This window comes from Cetorhinus maximus, chromosome 17 (genome assembly GCF_964194155.1).
Source record: "Cetorhinus maximus chromosome 17, sCetMax3.hap1.1, whole genome shotgun sequence".
NCBI lineage: Eukaryota > Metazoa > Chordata > Chondrichthyes > Lamniformes > Cetorhinidae > Cetorhinus > Cetorhinus maximus.
The window spans coordinates 93,636,986-93,652,153 of NC_135895.1; the positions used below are offsets into that span (position 1 = coordinate 93,636,986).

Genomic DNA, 15,168 nt, shown 5'->3' on the forward strand with positions numbered 1-15,168 from the left:
AGATGGTCAGTTTAAAGGGGCTTTGGTAAAAATAACATTTCCAAAAATGTAATGCATAGGATACGGTTGGGGCACAAGCACAAAGCAATTAGACAATGGTCATATGCAAGAACTTTATTCTCATTTTATAAAAAGGTTCAGTGTACAAACTTCAGAAGCAGGTGACTGCTATTAGAGATAAAGTTGATGCTCTAGTTCTGCTAATCAAGTGTACATTCGTCAAAGTTATAAATTAAGCTTAGCAGCAAGACTTGTACCATCCCAGTTGGTGAAATCCACATGACGCTGCAGTCCCCATGAGTCCCAGGAGAGCCAGTGAACCAAATCCACCATATATTCTGTTACTAGGATCTAAGAAACACAAAAGGTTAAAAAGGAAATGTTAAACTAAGACCCATTTGAGATAAAAGTAATTAACCTTTCCTCAATGTTCATCCAACACAACTTCACTCGATGTTAAAGTAGTAGTTCACTACCAAACACATACTAAAAACTACAGCTTTTCTTCAAAGTAGTAAGGCTTCAAGTTGTCAAAACTAAAAATAGGTGGAGCGCAGCAACTCGAGTTATTTATACAGAGCCTTTAACAACGTCAAGATGCATCACATCAGAGGAGGAGTGCAGTCAAAACTCAGCTACATTAAATATTGGAAAAGCTTGATCCAAGTAATAGATTGAGGGAGCCTCTTAAGGCAAGGGTGCAATCTTTGAATAAGTGTAAAATATCTCATGGGAGCACTCTAGTAAATATTTTAAAATGTAACTGAGGTTCAACACTTGAATCCTTCAACATATTCTTGCTGGTATGTCTGATTCAGGGTGCAAGCAGTCTGCTAATGCTTGAAGAGCCCTTCCACGGTACACTTCCCATGCAGGAAGATATCATTAAGCACCCAAGGTGGATCTTAGTGTTGGGAGATTGAGCTCATGACTGGCAGATGATGTTTAATTTGGATAAGTGTAGGGTGGGGCAGCACAGTAGTTAGTGCTGCTGCCTCACAGCTCCAGGGACCTGGGTTCAGTTCTGGTCTCTGGTGTCTGTGGAGTTTGCATGTTCTCCCTGTGTCTGCGTGGGTTTCTGCTGGGTGCTTAGGTTTCCTCCCACCGTCCAAAGACGTGCTGGTTAGGTGGATTGGCTATAGTTAAAATTGCACCTTAGTGTGCGCCCTATGATGGACTGGTGTCCCACCATGGGTGTAACCCACCTAGCACTCACTGCCTGTCAGAATGGGCTCCAACTCTCTACGATCCTGAATTGGATAAAGCAGATCTGGAAAAATGAGTGAAAGTGCAGGGAAAATACTCAACATTCACACAGCCCTTTAAGGAAAAGACATTACAGAAACATGAAGAATGAACAATCTGGGCATAAATCTCAAAGATACATGAACAATGCTAAGAAATGATAGAGAGAATAGGATGTTGGGAGGTGCATTCATACAATTGAATGAAAGACCTTAAATCAGGCCCAATTTGAATGAGTGTGACCAGTTTTAGACTCCTCGATGATGATAGGTGCTAGAGGCTTTGGAAATTATGCAGATGAGGAATAATTTCCAGTGTAAAGCATCTTTGTTATCAAGATAGGCTTAGAGTTGGAGCTCTACATTTTATAGAGAAGCATAAACTTAGGAGTGATCTGATTGAGATTTAAGATGAAGGGAATAGATTGTGTTCCAGTCGAATTTGTTCCAATTAAATAGGTTAGGGAAGACCAGAATTTCAAGTTATGCAAGGCCAGGTCCATGATAGATGCTTAGACTGACAGCAGACACAATGGTTCAGAGATTGACAGGCAGGAGAGTTTCAGACATGGAAACCCTGAAGCACATATCTTTCCCCATCCAGAAGTTAGTCCGATTAATCACCTCATCTCCCAGTTGGGCCGAGTATACTCCAAGGCATACTGCAAGTACAAGTAAGGAGCCTGCTGGTGCTATTGGGTTCCTGGTGGGCACAGGGGAAAGATGCAATCTCAAATCCCAGGAGTCTTTGTATGGGTAAAGTGGGTAGCACCTATGGTCCTCCTGGCCCACAGACAGTACAGAGGTGATACTTCCCTTCTCCCCAAAACCACCCTTGCCCTCCCTTCAGCTGCCAAGTTTCTCAAGGTCTGGGAAAAGACATAATTAAACTTGCAAAGCAGGTTAAATTAGAGGCTGCCAGCCTCATTGACATTTAAATTGCCAACCTGCCTCCATTAAATCCAGAAGTGAGTTTAGATTGGAGTCAGGATTGAAATTTTAAATATCTGACCTGACCAACCATCTTTAAGCAAATACCTTAAAATGACAGATACAATCCAAGAGTGTAACATCATTAGGAATGCCCTTTCATTAAGTGTATCTCCAAAGTATGTTGAATGTGCCTGGCATTATGCTTGTGGATGGTCACTTCAGCTAGCAAAAAGACTGAGCTTGATCAGTGACTGTGGGGTAGTGTTTGTGTGAGAAAGAGTGAGCAACTGTTGCAAGGAACAATTTTATGTTATGCTGAGGTAATGCAGCAGGAGCATTTTTGATAAAGAATTGTGAAGTGTTATAAATACTGAAAATAAACTTAAACACTATAGACAGTGTGAAATAAATTAGTTTTTTCCTTGAAGATGGAATCAGCTGACTGCATGTATTCCAGTATGTCAATACTTAGATAGAAACACACTTTGGCCCCTAGATCAAGTAAACGCATGTTTGTAAGTATACACTGATACTCTTCAGATCATGAAATTCTTCAGCCTTATGATTTCCATAGAGACAAAATATTGAACTTTAAGCAATTGTGACCCTCTTTAAGTTAACAACTGCTTCGTCAGTCGTTTTGGCTATGTGATACTGAATGTTAAGCAGAATTCAGTAGTGTTAACTATTTTTAAAACCACTGTGCTAAGCTACTAATTGGTGGTCATTAAGTTGCACTATTTGGGTTCAACATATTAAAAAAACGCAAGTGGTCATCTTGCCTTACCAAGGATCTGATATAAAATTTTACATTGAAATGATAGACAATATATTTTTTTTAAAAACAAGCTTGATTTAGGTTAAAGCATTTACCTCCAGTGTAATAACCATGTGCGTAAACAATTCTTCCAATTATCCAAATTCCTCCGAGTGTAGTCACCAGTCGCTTTAAAAAAAACACAGCAATGGTTAAGGTCCAGTCAGCTTGGCACATTTGACAGGACTCTTGTCTGTAGCTCAAACTCAACAAGAGGACGCATTTAAGGCTACCATTTAGTAGAGTACAAAACGCTGTGCTGCATTGCCTGAAGTGTTCATTTGAGCTACTGGACTTAAGAGGTGGATGGAGACCATCCCTTGGCAGGTAGTTCTGGTGTCTTCACCAACATTCCTTGCTCAGCCAAAACCGCTCCATACACTTGCTTTTTGTGGAATCTTGCTTTGTTGGTTGTACTTTTAAGTGTGTTGGGCTATCTGGACAACATGGACAGTGACGTATAAACACTAAAAACTATAGGTTGTCCAAGTCTGTGGCTCAGCAATCACTGCATCCCAGTAAACCATGACCTCATTTGGGCTTGAGATCCCTCAAAGTCCTCAAATACTTCTTTTCCTTAGAAGGCCAAGCTGGCACATTGGAGGTGAAGAAGAATGTTGTCATTCATGTCTGCATCTGTCAAGAGGAGGCTCCCAAGATATGGAAATAGGTCCACAAGCAGCAATAGTAATTAATTTGATTTAGAAACTTTACAAACTGGTGGACTTCAGACAATATCACACCAAGGAATCGCTCGGGTACGCCAAAGGAAGTGGGCCAACAGTGGCAGACGGAATTCAATATGAACAAATAAAAATGGGTGACTCGAATAGTCTATGAATGGTGTCAAAAGAATTAAAATTTAGCTGAAAACAAGCGGGTATGGGTAGTTCTATTTTCAGACTGCAGAATGGCATGCAACAAAAAAACTAACCAAAATACTACCAACTTTGTAATGCCCTAGTCAAGTCAGTTTGTCACCAGAGACACGACAAGTACTGGAAGCTATTCAGAAAAGAGCCAGGAAATTGATAGGTAGCATCAAGACGATCGAATAGAGGGAAGACCAGAAAAATCCTGGGATTTCCAGCCCTAAAGCGGACATCTTTCTCAATGGATAGCTAAGATGTATCAAACGATCACCTTTATCTGCATGTATCTTGCAATATTTTGAAAGAGTTAAGTTCCTTGAATCTATAGTCATTTGGTAGTACAGAATTGGAGTATTGCTGAAAAAAAAGACTTTTTGTTGAATCTGTTCACCCCGCACTCATCAGTACAATTTCGCAAAAAGTGGTGCATGTGTGTGTACTGGAAGCTACATGTTAATACACAGGGCCCTGTTCTTTGCAGAAAAAGAACATGTACACACATTGCTGTTCATTCCCCAGGGCAATGTCTTGACCAATTAGAATCCAGCTGCCTGGTTTAAATGTCAAACAATGCTTGGAAGGTAACTGTCAGTCACCATCAACCAGTGCATTCCACATAGCAACACTTCTACCAGCGTCCACTCACTAACAATCTACACTCTTCTTATACAGTATAAATATATATCCTCCGACATCGATATTCTTGCAAATTATCCCGATGAGTGCAAGGTGAAGAGCTTTGACAAAAATCTCTTTCAGCAATACTTCCTTCAATTTATTGACAAAGTTCCATATTATGGATTGCCATTCCTAGCTAGGTTTGGTAGTGTGCATCAAAGTCTGGATTTTTTTTTAAAAATGCATGGATTTTGATCAATATTATGCTCATTAAGGCGAGGGGCTATGTTATTGAAAATGAAATGTTCTTCCACTTGGCACCCTAGTCTCAGCATCAGGCCCCAAGTCAGTCTGAAACAAACTCTACCTTGACGGACAATACACTTTGATGTTGGGCTCAAAAAGGTCCCCCTCTTGTACCGTGAAGGAACTTGCTCCTTTTCAGAACAGCAATTCTTGTGGAATTTGATGGAGATTGCCAGTTTCATGTCGGCCATAGGCAGAAGGGAAGGAGGAAAATATTTTCATGGCACCAGTTTGCTTTGGAATTGAAAGTGCATCTTCACGTGAAATGACGGGAATACAAATGATCAGCCCAAGCTGAAATTTGTATCCATGAAATACCAGTAGCATAGCTGGTAGCTGAAACACTTCAACCAGAGGAGATATTTTGTCTCTGGGACCAAATCAGCAGTGATGGAATGCAAGTTACAGTGGCTGTAACTGGACCAGTCTAGTTCTTAGACAGTGCTGAATTAGGAGTGATTTTTGTTACAACTGGGAAATCACACCCCGATTACAAACTAGATATTAAAAAAAACCACACTGGTCTATTTCTTTTTTTTTCAAAGGACAATTTGATTTTATTTACAAAAATGGAGCATCACAAGTTTGCTTCTTCCAGGTGAAGACAGTAGAAAGTTGTCTATGGGGAACCCTTCACTAGTTGGGGTTCAAAAACTTCAAGGCAATAGTGGATGGAGCTTTATTGAGCTGCCTCTTATTTGATGGCAACAGTGGGTGCCAAGAACAAAAGAAAGCTATTCAGCATCCTTTATTCAAACAGCATAATTGTGAAGGTTACCTAATAGTAGGGCGTTTTCCAAAATCTGGGAAAACAGTCAAAAGATTGAATAATGAAATTCTGAACATTACTTACTGGGCGCCAGATTCCACCCACTGCCAGAAAGAAGAGGAATGGTGGATATGCTTCCAGTCTAAAACATGTAACAAGAAAGGAGAAAAAGGTCATTAATTTCTAGATCTGGAGGATATAAAGTTAAGCATATTGTGTTTGAGAAAGATGTCTGATCACTACAGCTTATAGTAACAAAAGGGCAGAAGCTAGATGGAGACAAACTAAATGGCTGACCAGAGTAGCTGCTAAATCAACTTCAATAGTCATCTGTGCAATCCAACGTTAGGGGCTACGTACAAGGGTAGCAGTTGCTTTAAAAAGCAAAAGATGGTGAATAAAGACAAGAAAGTAAAACAAAAAGTGTAAGTGGAGTTCAAGGATAGTGGGCTAGTTGCTGGAATTGAAATCCTCCCAAACAAGTCACCAAATAAAAAGTAACAATTTGTCTGTCATTCTCCAGCTCAATCTAGATGGTTTGTAAAACTCAGTTCCACAATTCCACACAAGCTAAAGAATAATTGGGTAGATAGTTGACCCCCACTTAAAATAAACGGTGCAATATGTTTGCTACAATTGTATGCAGGAATGTCATGGGTTAAGCATTCATCCACTCCTATCATTTAAGGGTAACTCATTTCAATGGATTTGTAATCGGTCTTGCTGTTTTTGATCATTTGCGCCATGAGGTTAATCACCTGTTTCCTGCATTCCCTTTCAATCCCAATTATCAGAATAATACAGCAAGAATCTAGAACCACAGTTTAAAAATAAGCAGTCTCCCACTTAGAAGAAATTCCTCCTTGTGTCTATCTTTGAGGGTTGTTAGTCTTTGGAATTCTCTTCCTCAGAGAGCAGTGGAGGCCGGGTTAGACAGATTTTTGATTGACAAGGGAGCCAAGGGATATGGGGGTAGGCAGGAAAGTGGAGTTAAAGCCACAATCAGCCACGGTCTGATGGAATGGCAGAGTGGACTCGATGGGCTGAATGGCCTACTCCAGCTCCTATTTCTGATCATTCAGCCATCGATGCTCATTAGAACAGAGGATGAGATTTACTGGATTGGTCTCCGCCCCCCACCCCACCCCAGGCTGAGATTTCTATCCAATGTGGTCAATCACTAAGACTATAGTCTTCTTCTGCCTCCAAACACCCTGCTAGCCAACTGGATCCTCACCAATGCCTTGATCACTGAAGGTAAAAGTTCCATCGCTTGTAACTTCATACTCTAGAAGACTTCAGTTAATCCAAGACAATGCCCTCCGATCTTTTCACGTGGACTGCTATTTTGCATTGCTAATACTAATATTGCATTGTCACCAGTTGAAGATAAATAGAACTTAATCAGAAGTAGAAGCTGTAGTCTGCAAGAATTTTGCTTGTCTAATAGTATCAATTTAAAACAATTAAATCACATGGTCATTTTTTTTCAAATAAAGGATTACAAGTCAAATTTCAAAATGGAAGAAAGCTAATTAAGCAATTGCTTGCCAAGGTTTTACCTTCAACTGGAATTAGAAAGTTTCTTTTTAACTGCCCTTTTGAGATATGAAAGATCACACTGCAAAATTATGAAAATTATTACTGAGTACATGTAACTTGGTGCATAGTCAGTGACACTTACGTATTTTGATGAGCACGCTGGATACAGTTGAACAAGTGTCCTGTGTCAGGATCATCACTGTACATAATAGGATACTTTATAAAAAGAGATTGTTAGAACATTGTTAGAAACACAGGATCATGTTACGTTGGTACTGGACCAGATGCACACAAATCCAAATTTCAGCTAGCATGACCTACAGTGAATGCATTGAGTAGATTTCAAGTTGGGATTTTATTGGAATTATTGTCATATTCAGTGCAGGTTTGGTTACAGCTCAAACAAGAAGGATGGCTATTTACATACACAAAAATCTGGGCTCCGATTATCGGCACAAAAATCATTACTACAAATAAAAGCATATGTACTAAAATAAGGATGATGGGATCAAATGGATGAAAGCCCCTGGCCTTTATATTTAAGAGCTAACTTTTAGGTGAAGAGGAACAGCCGGCTGAAATTTCAGCAGATGGTCCTAAACTCAGTTTACATTCTGTGACAGCCTTATGCCCTCTGTCCTCTTCCAGGTGAAGCACCCCACACTTTGCCTGTCTTTCACAACATACAAAATCCTACCTTAAAAGCTTCACTTCCCAGTTCACATTATCAGCAACCCACTGGTGCCTATTTCATAATGTGACAACAGAACAGGAAATATTTCTCCTCTCCCAAATCACATTCATTCTCAAACCCAACAGAAATAAAACTGCACAAAATTTTTGAATTTATTTGGAAAATAAGTTATCTGAGGAAATGCTCCATTCCAATACCTTCCCCATAGTTTCTAAACTGATAGGAAGGGTCCCTCGTTTATCATTCTAGATTTAGTATTCAAGTATAAACTCTCAAATTTTATTTTCCAGTCAAATTCAAAGACAAATTCTTCCTAGTCAAACATGTGCCAGCTGATGCAAAACTACAGTAGTCACCACTCAACTGCAGCTAAGAGTTATTTGACTAAAATTAAGTTGACAAACCTGTCCTTCTGTCCATTTGATGGTGACATACAACTCTCATTTTTTTTGTAAAAAATTAATTATTCCCTGGAACCTAAGCGTGTGGAAAGCTGTAGCTACAGTCTCCTCTTAAAGCACGACCTGCTTTATATGGATGACAATTGTTAGCGTTCTAATTGAACAGAAGGTGAAAAAATTCCAGCGTTCTGAGCTAGAGACACTCAAACGTGCCACGTGAGATGGGCATCTAGTGGCTAACTACTGGAAAGTGCATTGATTAGACTGGCAGGCAAGGATGGCAACAGCTAGGCGATAATGCTCTTCAACCAGCATGAAGGACAATCACTTTGTTGAGATACTGGAGGTTGCCTGCAGCTTCTGGGGACAATTCCAATACAAGTGGCAGGCCTCACGAGAGAATGGGAAAGACAAGATTCTGGTTATTCCTGTCCTTATAGATGTGCCATCCTGTTTTGTTAGCAATCAGTAACTGAGTCAACATCTTATTTCTTTCTGTTAAGCCTCATGAGCTGCAAGTCAAGTAAAGCAGAGACAGGTTTGAAATACTCTGATGAGGGACCAATTATATTACACAGCTTGCAATTACGCATTGCAGTTTCTACTTCACACGCGTGTTGTAAAACCATCACTGTCCAAATATAAAAATTGTAACCAGTGTTGAGAACTGTTGCGATGGAAATAAATAATTGAAAAGCCTTGTGACATTATAGATCACACACAAAGTCAACAGGTCAAATATGAAATGGCATAATTCATGTGCAAATTGACAAACATAATTAAGTCTACTGCATTCGCTGCTCCCAATGCGATTTCCTCTACACTGGAGAGACCAAACGCAGACTGGGTGACCGCTTTGCGGAACACCTTCGGTCTGTCCACAAGCATGACCCAGACCTCCCTGTCGCTTGCCATTTCAACACTCCACCCTGCTCTCATGCCCACATGTCCGTCCTTGGCCTGCTGCATTGTTCCAGTGAAGCTCAATGCAAACTGGAGGAACAGCACCTCATCTTCCGACTAGGCACTTTACAGCCTTCCAGACTGAAAGTTCAACAATTTTAGATCATGAACTCTCTCCTCCATCCGCACCCCCTTTCCGATCCCCCTTTTTTCCAATAATTTATATAGATTTTTCTTTTCCCACCTATTTCCATTATTTTTAAATGTATTTCCATCCATTGTTTTATCTCTACCTTTTAGCCTATTTTGATTCTTTCCCCCACCCCACCCCTACTAGGGCTATCTGTACCTTGCTCATCCTGCTTTCTACCCTTAATGTCACCTATTAGTAGATTCCTTAGATAATATCACCACCTTCAATACCTCTTTGTCCTTTTGTCTATGACATCTTTTGGCTATCTCCACCTTTCACTGGCCCTCTATCCAGCTCTACCTGTCCCACCCCGCCTTAAACCAGCTTATATTTCACCTCTTCTATTTTTCCTTAGTTCTGTTGAAGAACTCGAAACATTAACTGTGTTCCTCTCCGCAGATGCTGTCAGACCTGCTGAGTTTTTCCAGGTATTTTTATTTTGGATTTCCAGCATCCGCAGTTTTTTGCTTTTATCTTTTATAATTAAGCAAAGCTTGCCAAGTGTTGTAAATCTCCATATCATAATGCTTATTCATACTGGTGACCTATACTTGAACAAGCAACTCAGACATTAGCTACTACAATTCAGGAAGCAGCTGGGAGATATTGCGTATACAAGAATAAAATGACAATTTGTTTTGTGCATTAAACAGGATAGCCTTCCACCCATTTCATCTTTGCCTAATCACAAAGTACGTATACCACTGCACCTACACTGGAGACCTGAAAGGCTTTCAAACTGCCACTACTTCACCCACACCCATCTTAAGACATATCTAAAAAAAAAGACAGAATGGATAGTGAATCCAGCATGAACTAATTCAGCAACTCCAGCTTATCATGCTTCTTGGTATAAACTCACCTCCACTTTGTACTTCTTGCGTGCTGCTCCAACTTTATAAGCAAGGTAACAGACCATGACAAAACTGGCTGTGCCAGTCAGCACCACAGCCCCATACTCTTTTGAAAGTACCCCCACCATCTTTCGAATCCTAAAAAGCAAACAAAAAAAAAGTGATTTTGTTTGGGTGATAAAATGATTTACCAGGGCAGTTTCCTGATTACTAACTGGCAAACTAATATCCAATAGTTAGTTTACTCTCCTGCCAATTTCCACACCCCATTCCTCCAGCCTTTCTCACAGAGCATAAAATCTCACTTTTATCAGTATCTCTAAATGGGAACTGGGCCAAGGTACAACACCCTCTCAGAAACCAGCATTTCATCACTTTGCGATATTATGCCTCAAAACAACAACTTAATAATTTGTTATAAAATTGTTCCTGTTTCAGTTAATTATCCGGTTATTATTTCACTGTTGTCTGCGGTACCTTGCTGTATTCAAATAAATTGCCACATTCCCAACCTTAATGACTACTACAAAAAGCACTTCACTGGCTGTAAAGCACTTGGTGTCCTGCAGTTGTGAAAGATACTATACAAATACAAATTGCTTTCCTCCTTCCATAATATCAACACGATATGCTTGAAATAATGTGACAAGTCAACTTTTTATTGGGTTGGGGTGTGGTACAAATAGAAAGGCTTGGGCAGGCAAGGTGATAATTCACATACAAGAGAATTACTGATGTAATATAAGGAAAGGAATGTAGAAAGCACAATTGTGATAGATCAACACATGACCAAATAATACATACATGCATACAAATTTGGAGCAATAGGCCACTCGGCCCCTTGAGCCTGCTCTGCCATTCAATAGGATCATGGCTGACCTGATTGTAACCTCAACTCCACATTCCCACCTACCCCCAATAACCTTTCACCCCCTGAAGCTTTGAAGACTAGTGTCATACAGACTTGAAACGTTAACTCTGTTTTTCTCTCCACAGATGCTGTTAGACCTGAGCTTTCCAGCATTTTCTGTTTTTGTTTCACCCCCTTACTCATCAAGAATCCATCTACCTCGGTCTTAAAAAGGCTCTCTTCCTCAAAAAGGCGGTGGAAGCAGAGTTCCAAAGACTCATGAACCGGACAGCAAAAATTTCCTCTCATGTGTCTTAAATGAGTGATCCCTTATTTTTAAACTGTGACCCCTAGTTCTAGATTCTCCAACAAGAGGAAACATCCTCTCTACATCTACCCTGTCAAGACCCCTCAGGATCGTATATGTTTCAGTCAAGTCACCTCTTACTCTTCTAAACTCCAGCGGATACAAGCCTAGTCTGTCCATCCTTTTCTCATAAGACAAACTGCCCATTTCTAGTTGTTAGTCAAGTACACCTCTGAACTGTTTCCAATGCATTTATATTCTTCCTTAAATAAGACCACCAATACTCTACACAGTACTCCAGATGTGGTCTCATCAACACCCTGTACAACTGAAGCATAACCTCCCTATTTCTGTATTCAATTCTCCTCACAATAAACAATAACATTCTATTAGCTTTCCCAATTACTTGCTGTACCTGCATACTAAACTTTTGTGATTCGTGCACTAGGACACCCAGATCCCTCTACATCTGAGCTCTGCAATCTCACATCATTTAGACAATGTTTCTTTCTTCCCACCAAAATGGACAATTTTACATTTTCCCTACTTTGTACTCCATGTGCCAGATCTTTGCCCACTCACTTAACCTTTCTATATGCTTTTGTAGCCTACTTATGTCCTCTTCACAACTTACTTTCATACCCATCTTTGTCTCATCAGCAAATGTAGCAACCACACCTTTGGTCCCTTCATCCAAGTCACTTATATAAATTGTAAAAGCTAGAGGCCCTAGCACTGATCCCTGTGGCACACCACTCGTTACACCTTGCCAATCAGAAAATAACCCATTTATGCCTTCTGTTAGCCAGCCAATCTTCTATCCATGCCAGTGTTACTCCCTACACCATGAGCTTTTATTTTCTACAATAACCTTTGATGTGGCACCTTACTAAATGCCTTCTGGAAACCTAATTACAGTACATCCACCAGTTCCCTTTTATCCACAGCACATATTACTTCTTCAAAGAACTCCAATAAATTAGTCAAACATTATTTCCCTCTCCCAAAAACATGTTGACTCTGCTTGATAACTGCCCTGCTAATACATCTTTAATAATAGCTAACATTTTCCCTATGACAGATGTTAAGCTAACTGGCCCGTAGCTTCGCACTTGCTGTCTCCTTTTTTGAATAGAGTTATATTCACTATTTTCCAATCTAATGGAAACTTTATCTGAATCTAGGGAATTTTAATGTCAAGAGCTGGGTGAATGCATCAAAACGAGCATAAAACTTGGAAGTAAATTTGACAGAAAAAACAATGCAATGACATATGCCATTGAAAAAGCATAGGATCTAAGTGTAAATACCACAGAGCACAATCGATCAGGAAGCCTCCTACTAATAAGATCAAAAATACAGCACTGACATGTACGAAAAGGACAAAATCTCAGCCCTGGAGAACTGAATCTTCCAATGAATGTGCCACTTTCCTCATTAAAATGTTACTGAAGTTAGCCTAATTCTACAAAATACTGCAAATTGCTTCATACACCCATTTCTAATAATGGAGTGGCCTCATACTTTCAAAAGGAGGGGCAAGGAGGAAAACAAATTGCTTTGACAAGATTAGTAAACAGGATAAATAGTTAACTATTAATTCAAGATATTACAGTTGGAATAACTCTGACAAATCTCACACTAGCAAAGACATCAAAGATGCAAACTGGATTAAAACAGTTGTGGATGGAAGATATGATGACCAAATAATTAATATTCTGAATGATATTTCTTCCATCTATTGACAAGGGAAGACAAGAGTAATAGGCCCCCTTGGGAAGTTCCCAATAAAAGCAATGATTGTTGTGATTGAGATGGAAATCAAAGTGACAAATTATGTTCCAAACATGAATTGCCATGATTCATTGACAGCCTATTCCTCGATTCCCTTAGTGTCCAAAAATCTATCAATCTCAGTCCCGAATATACTCAACAATGGAGCATCCACATCTCTCCAGGGTACAAAATTCCAAAGATTCCCAACTCTTTGAGTGAAAAAAATTTCTCCTCAGCTCAGTCTGAAATGGCCAATCTGTAACCCTGAGACTATGACCCCTAGTTCTAGGCTCTCCAGCCAGGAGAGCAAAAAAAACAGCCTTTCAACATCTTCCGTGACAAGCCCCCTCAGAATTTTGTTATGAGATTATCTCTCATTCTTCTAATCGCCTGAGAATATAGCTCATGTTACTCTCTCAACATAAGACAGCCCTCAGAAAACCAATCCAGTGAACCTTTGTTGCACTCTGTCCAAGGTACATATAGCCTTCCTCATCTCAGAGCTCAAATCTGCACACTGTAATCCAAGTGTGGTCTCACCAAAGCCTCTATATAATTGCAGCAAGACTTTTTTTAAAAAACTCAGGTACTCCACTCCCACTACAATAAAGGCTAACATATACATTTGCCTTCACAATTGCTTGCTGTATATGCATGCTGACTTGTTTATTCCGACTGCGTTTTGTCCATTAGCCAATCCGCAATCTTTGCTAATAAATTACCCCCATCTCACAAACCCTAATCTTGTGCGCCACCTTATTGAAGACCATCTAGAAATACACTCCACCACCCCAGCCACCCTCAAACACAATTCTAAAAGATTGATCAATTACAAAAGGTTATGCCGACAGGGTTAAATGAAATAGCTTTGGGAGGAGGCGGTAGACGCGATGTGACTCCGCATTACAACAGAACCACGGCATCAGCTGCTTGCGAATAAGGCAAGACCCCGATTGAAGCCTTATTCCGGATTTTTATTTTGGGTGAGATATTTCCCAACATTATCCTCAACAAAAACAAACTGAAACCCATCTACCATTAAAAAGGCCATTGGTGAAGGCGGGTTATCTGCAGACCCGGACTCATGTAGACCAGGAAGCTGGTTTCACGCAGTTTGACCCCTTTGCCTTCTCTTTTTTAAAAAAAAAACATTTCAATCTGTATCAATGAAGCTTATTCTTTAGCTGCTGCGATCTGCTCCTCCGCCGAGAATAGAATAAATGCATTTTCCGAGCACTGTAGACATTCCCTACCCTCCTTTTCCTCTTTGTCCTTGCACTTCACACTCGCATTGATCAGTGCAGAGGACGTTACAAACCTGGGCGTTTATAGCTACACTGGGAAGGAGTGGTTTGGAAAAAGCGGATTGCAGACCGAGGAAAAGTGGATCAGAGTCTGCAAGGGCACATTTGTTCAAACGTCCCGGTGTCTCGCCAATTTGCTCACAATAGCTCAAATGTCCCTCTTTACATTTATTCAAGAGCGGTGTCAGCTGTGGCTCAGTTCATAGCACCCTCGCCTTTGAATCAGAAGGTTGTGGGTTCATGTCCCACTCCAGGAAACCAAGAACTGTGATTGTACTCGAAAGAGTTGCAATCTGTGACTGTTGATAACTCGAAAGAGTTACATTTATTCATGGGATGTGGGCATCAGAGGCTGGGCCAGCATTTATTGCCCATCCCTAATTGCCCTTGAGAACTGAAGGCTTGCTAGGCCATTTCAGAGTCAACCACACAGCTGTGGCCCTGGAGTCACATGCAGGCCAGACCAGGTAAGGATGGCAGATTTCTTGCCTTAAAGGGCATTGTGAACCAGATGGGCTTTTATATGACGATTGGAATGGTTTCATGGTAATCATTCGACTTTTAATTCCAAATTTTTTTATTGAATTCAAATTTCACCATCCGCCATGGTAGAATTTGAACCCAGCTCCCCAGAGCATTACCCTAGATATCTGGAGTACAATATACCACCTCCCCCTGTTAATGCTTCACCTTTTCACACAGCATCAGCCTCACTTCTCTTCACTTTCCCTCCACCCCCTTTACCTCACATTCCATTTATTCTTGGCAAACTCCAAAGTAACCCC

The 15,168-nt window shown here is 40.3% G+C and overlaps 1 protein-coding gene across 1 annotated transcript; it reads right to left on the reverse strand.

Annotated features, from left to right (window-relative positions):
* Positions 1–99: 99 nt before the first annotated feature.
* On the reverse strand, positions 100–14,397 carry mgst3a (microsomal glutathione S-transferase 3a). The gene is made up of 6 exons (XM_078561601.1): positions 14,333–14,397; positions 10,155–10,284; positions 7,244–7,317; positions 5,644–5,701; positions 3,051–3,123; positions 100–351 (listed from the first exon to the last, which is right to left on the reverse strand). The coding sequence occupies exons 2-6, from the start codon at positions 10,272–10,274 to the stop codon at positions 239–241; spliced, it is 438 nt and encodes a 145-aa protein (XP_078417727.1). The 5' UTR covers positions 10,275–10,284; positions 14,333–14,397; the 3' UTR covers positions 100–238.
* Positions 14,398–15,168: the final 771 nt, after the last annotated feature.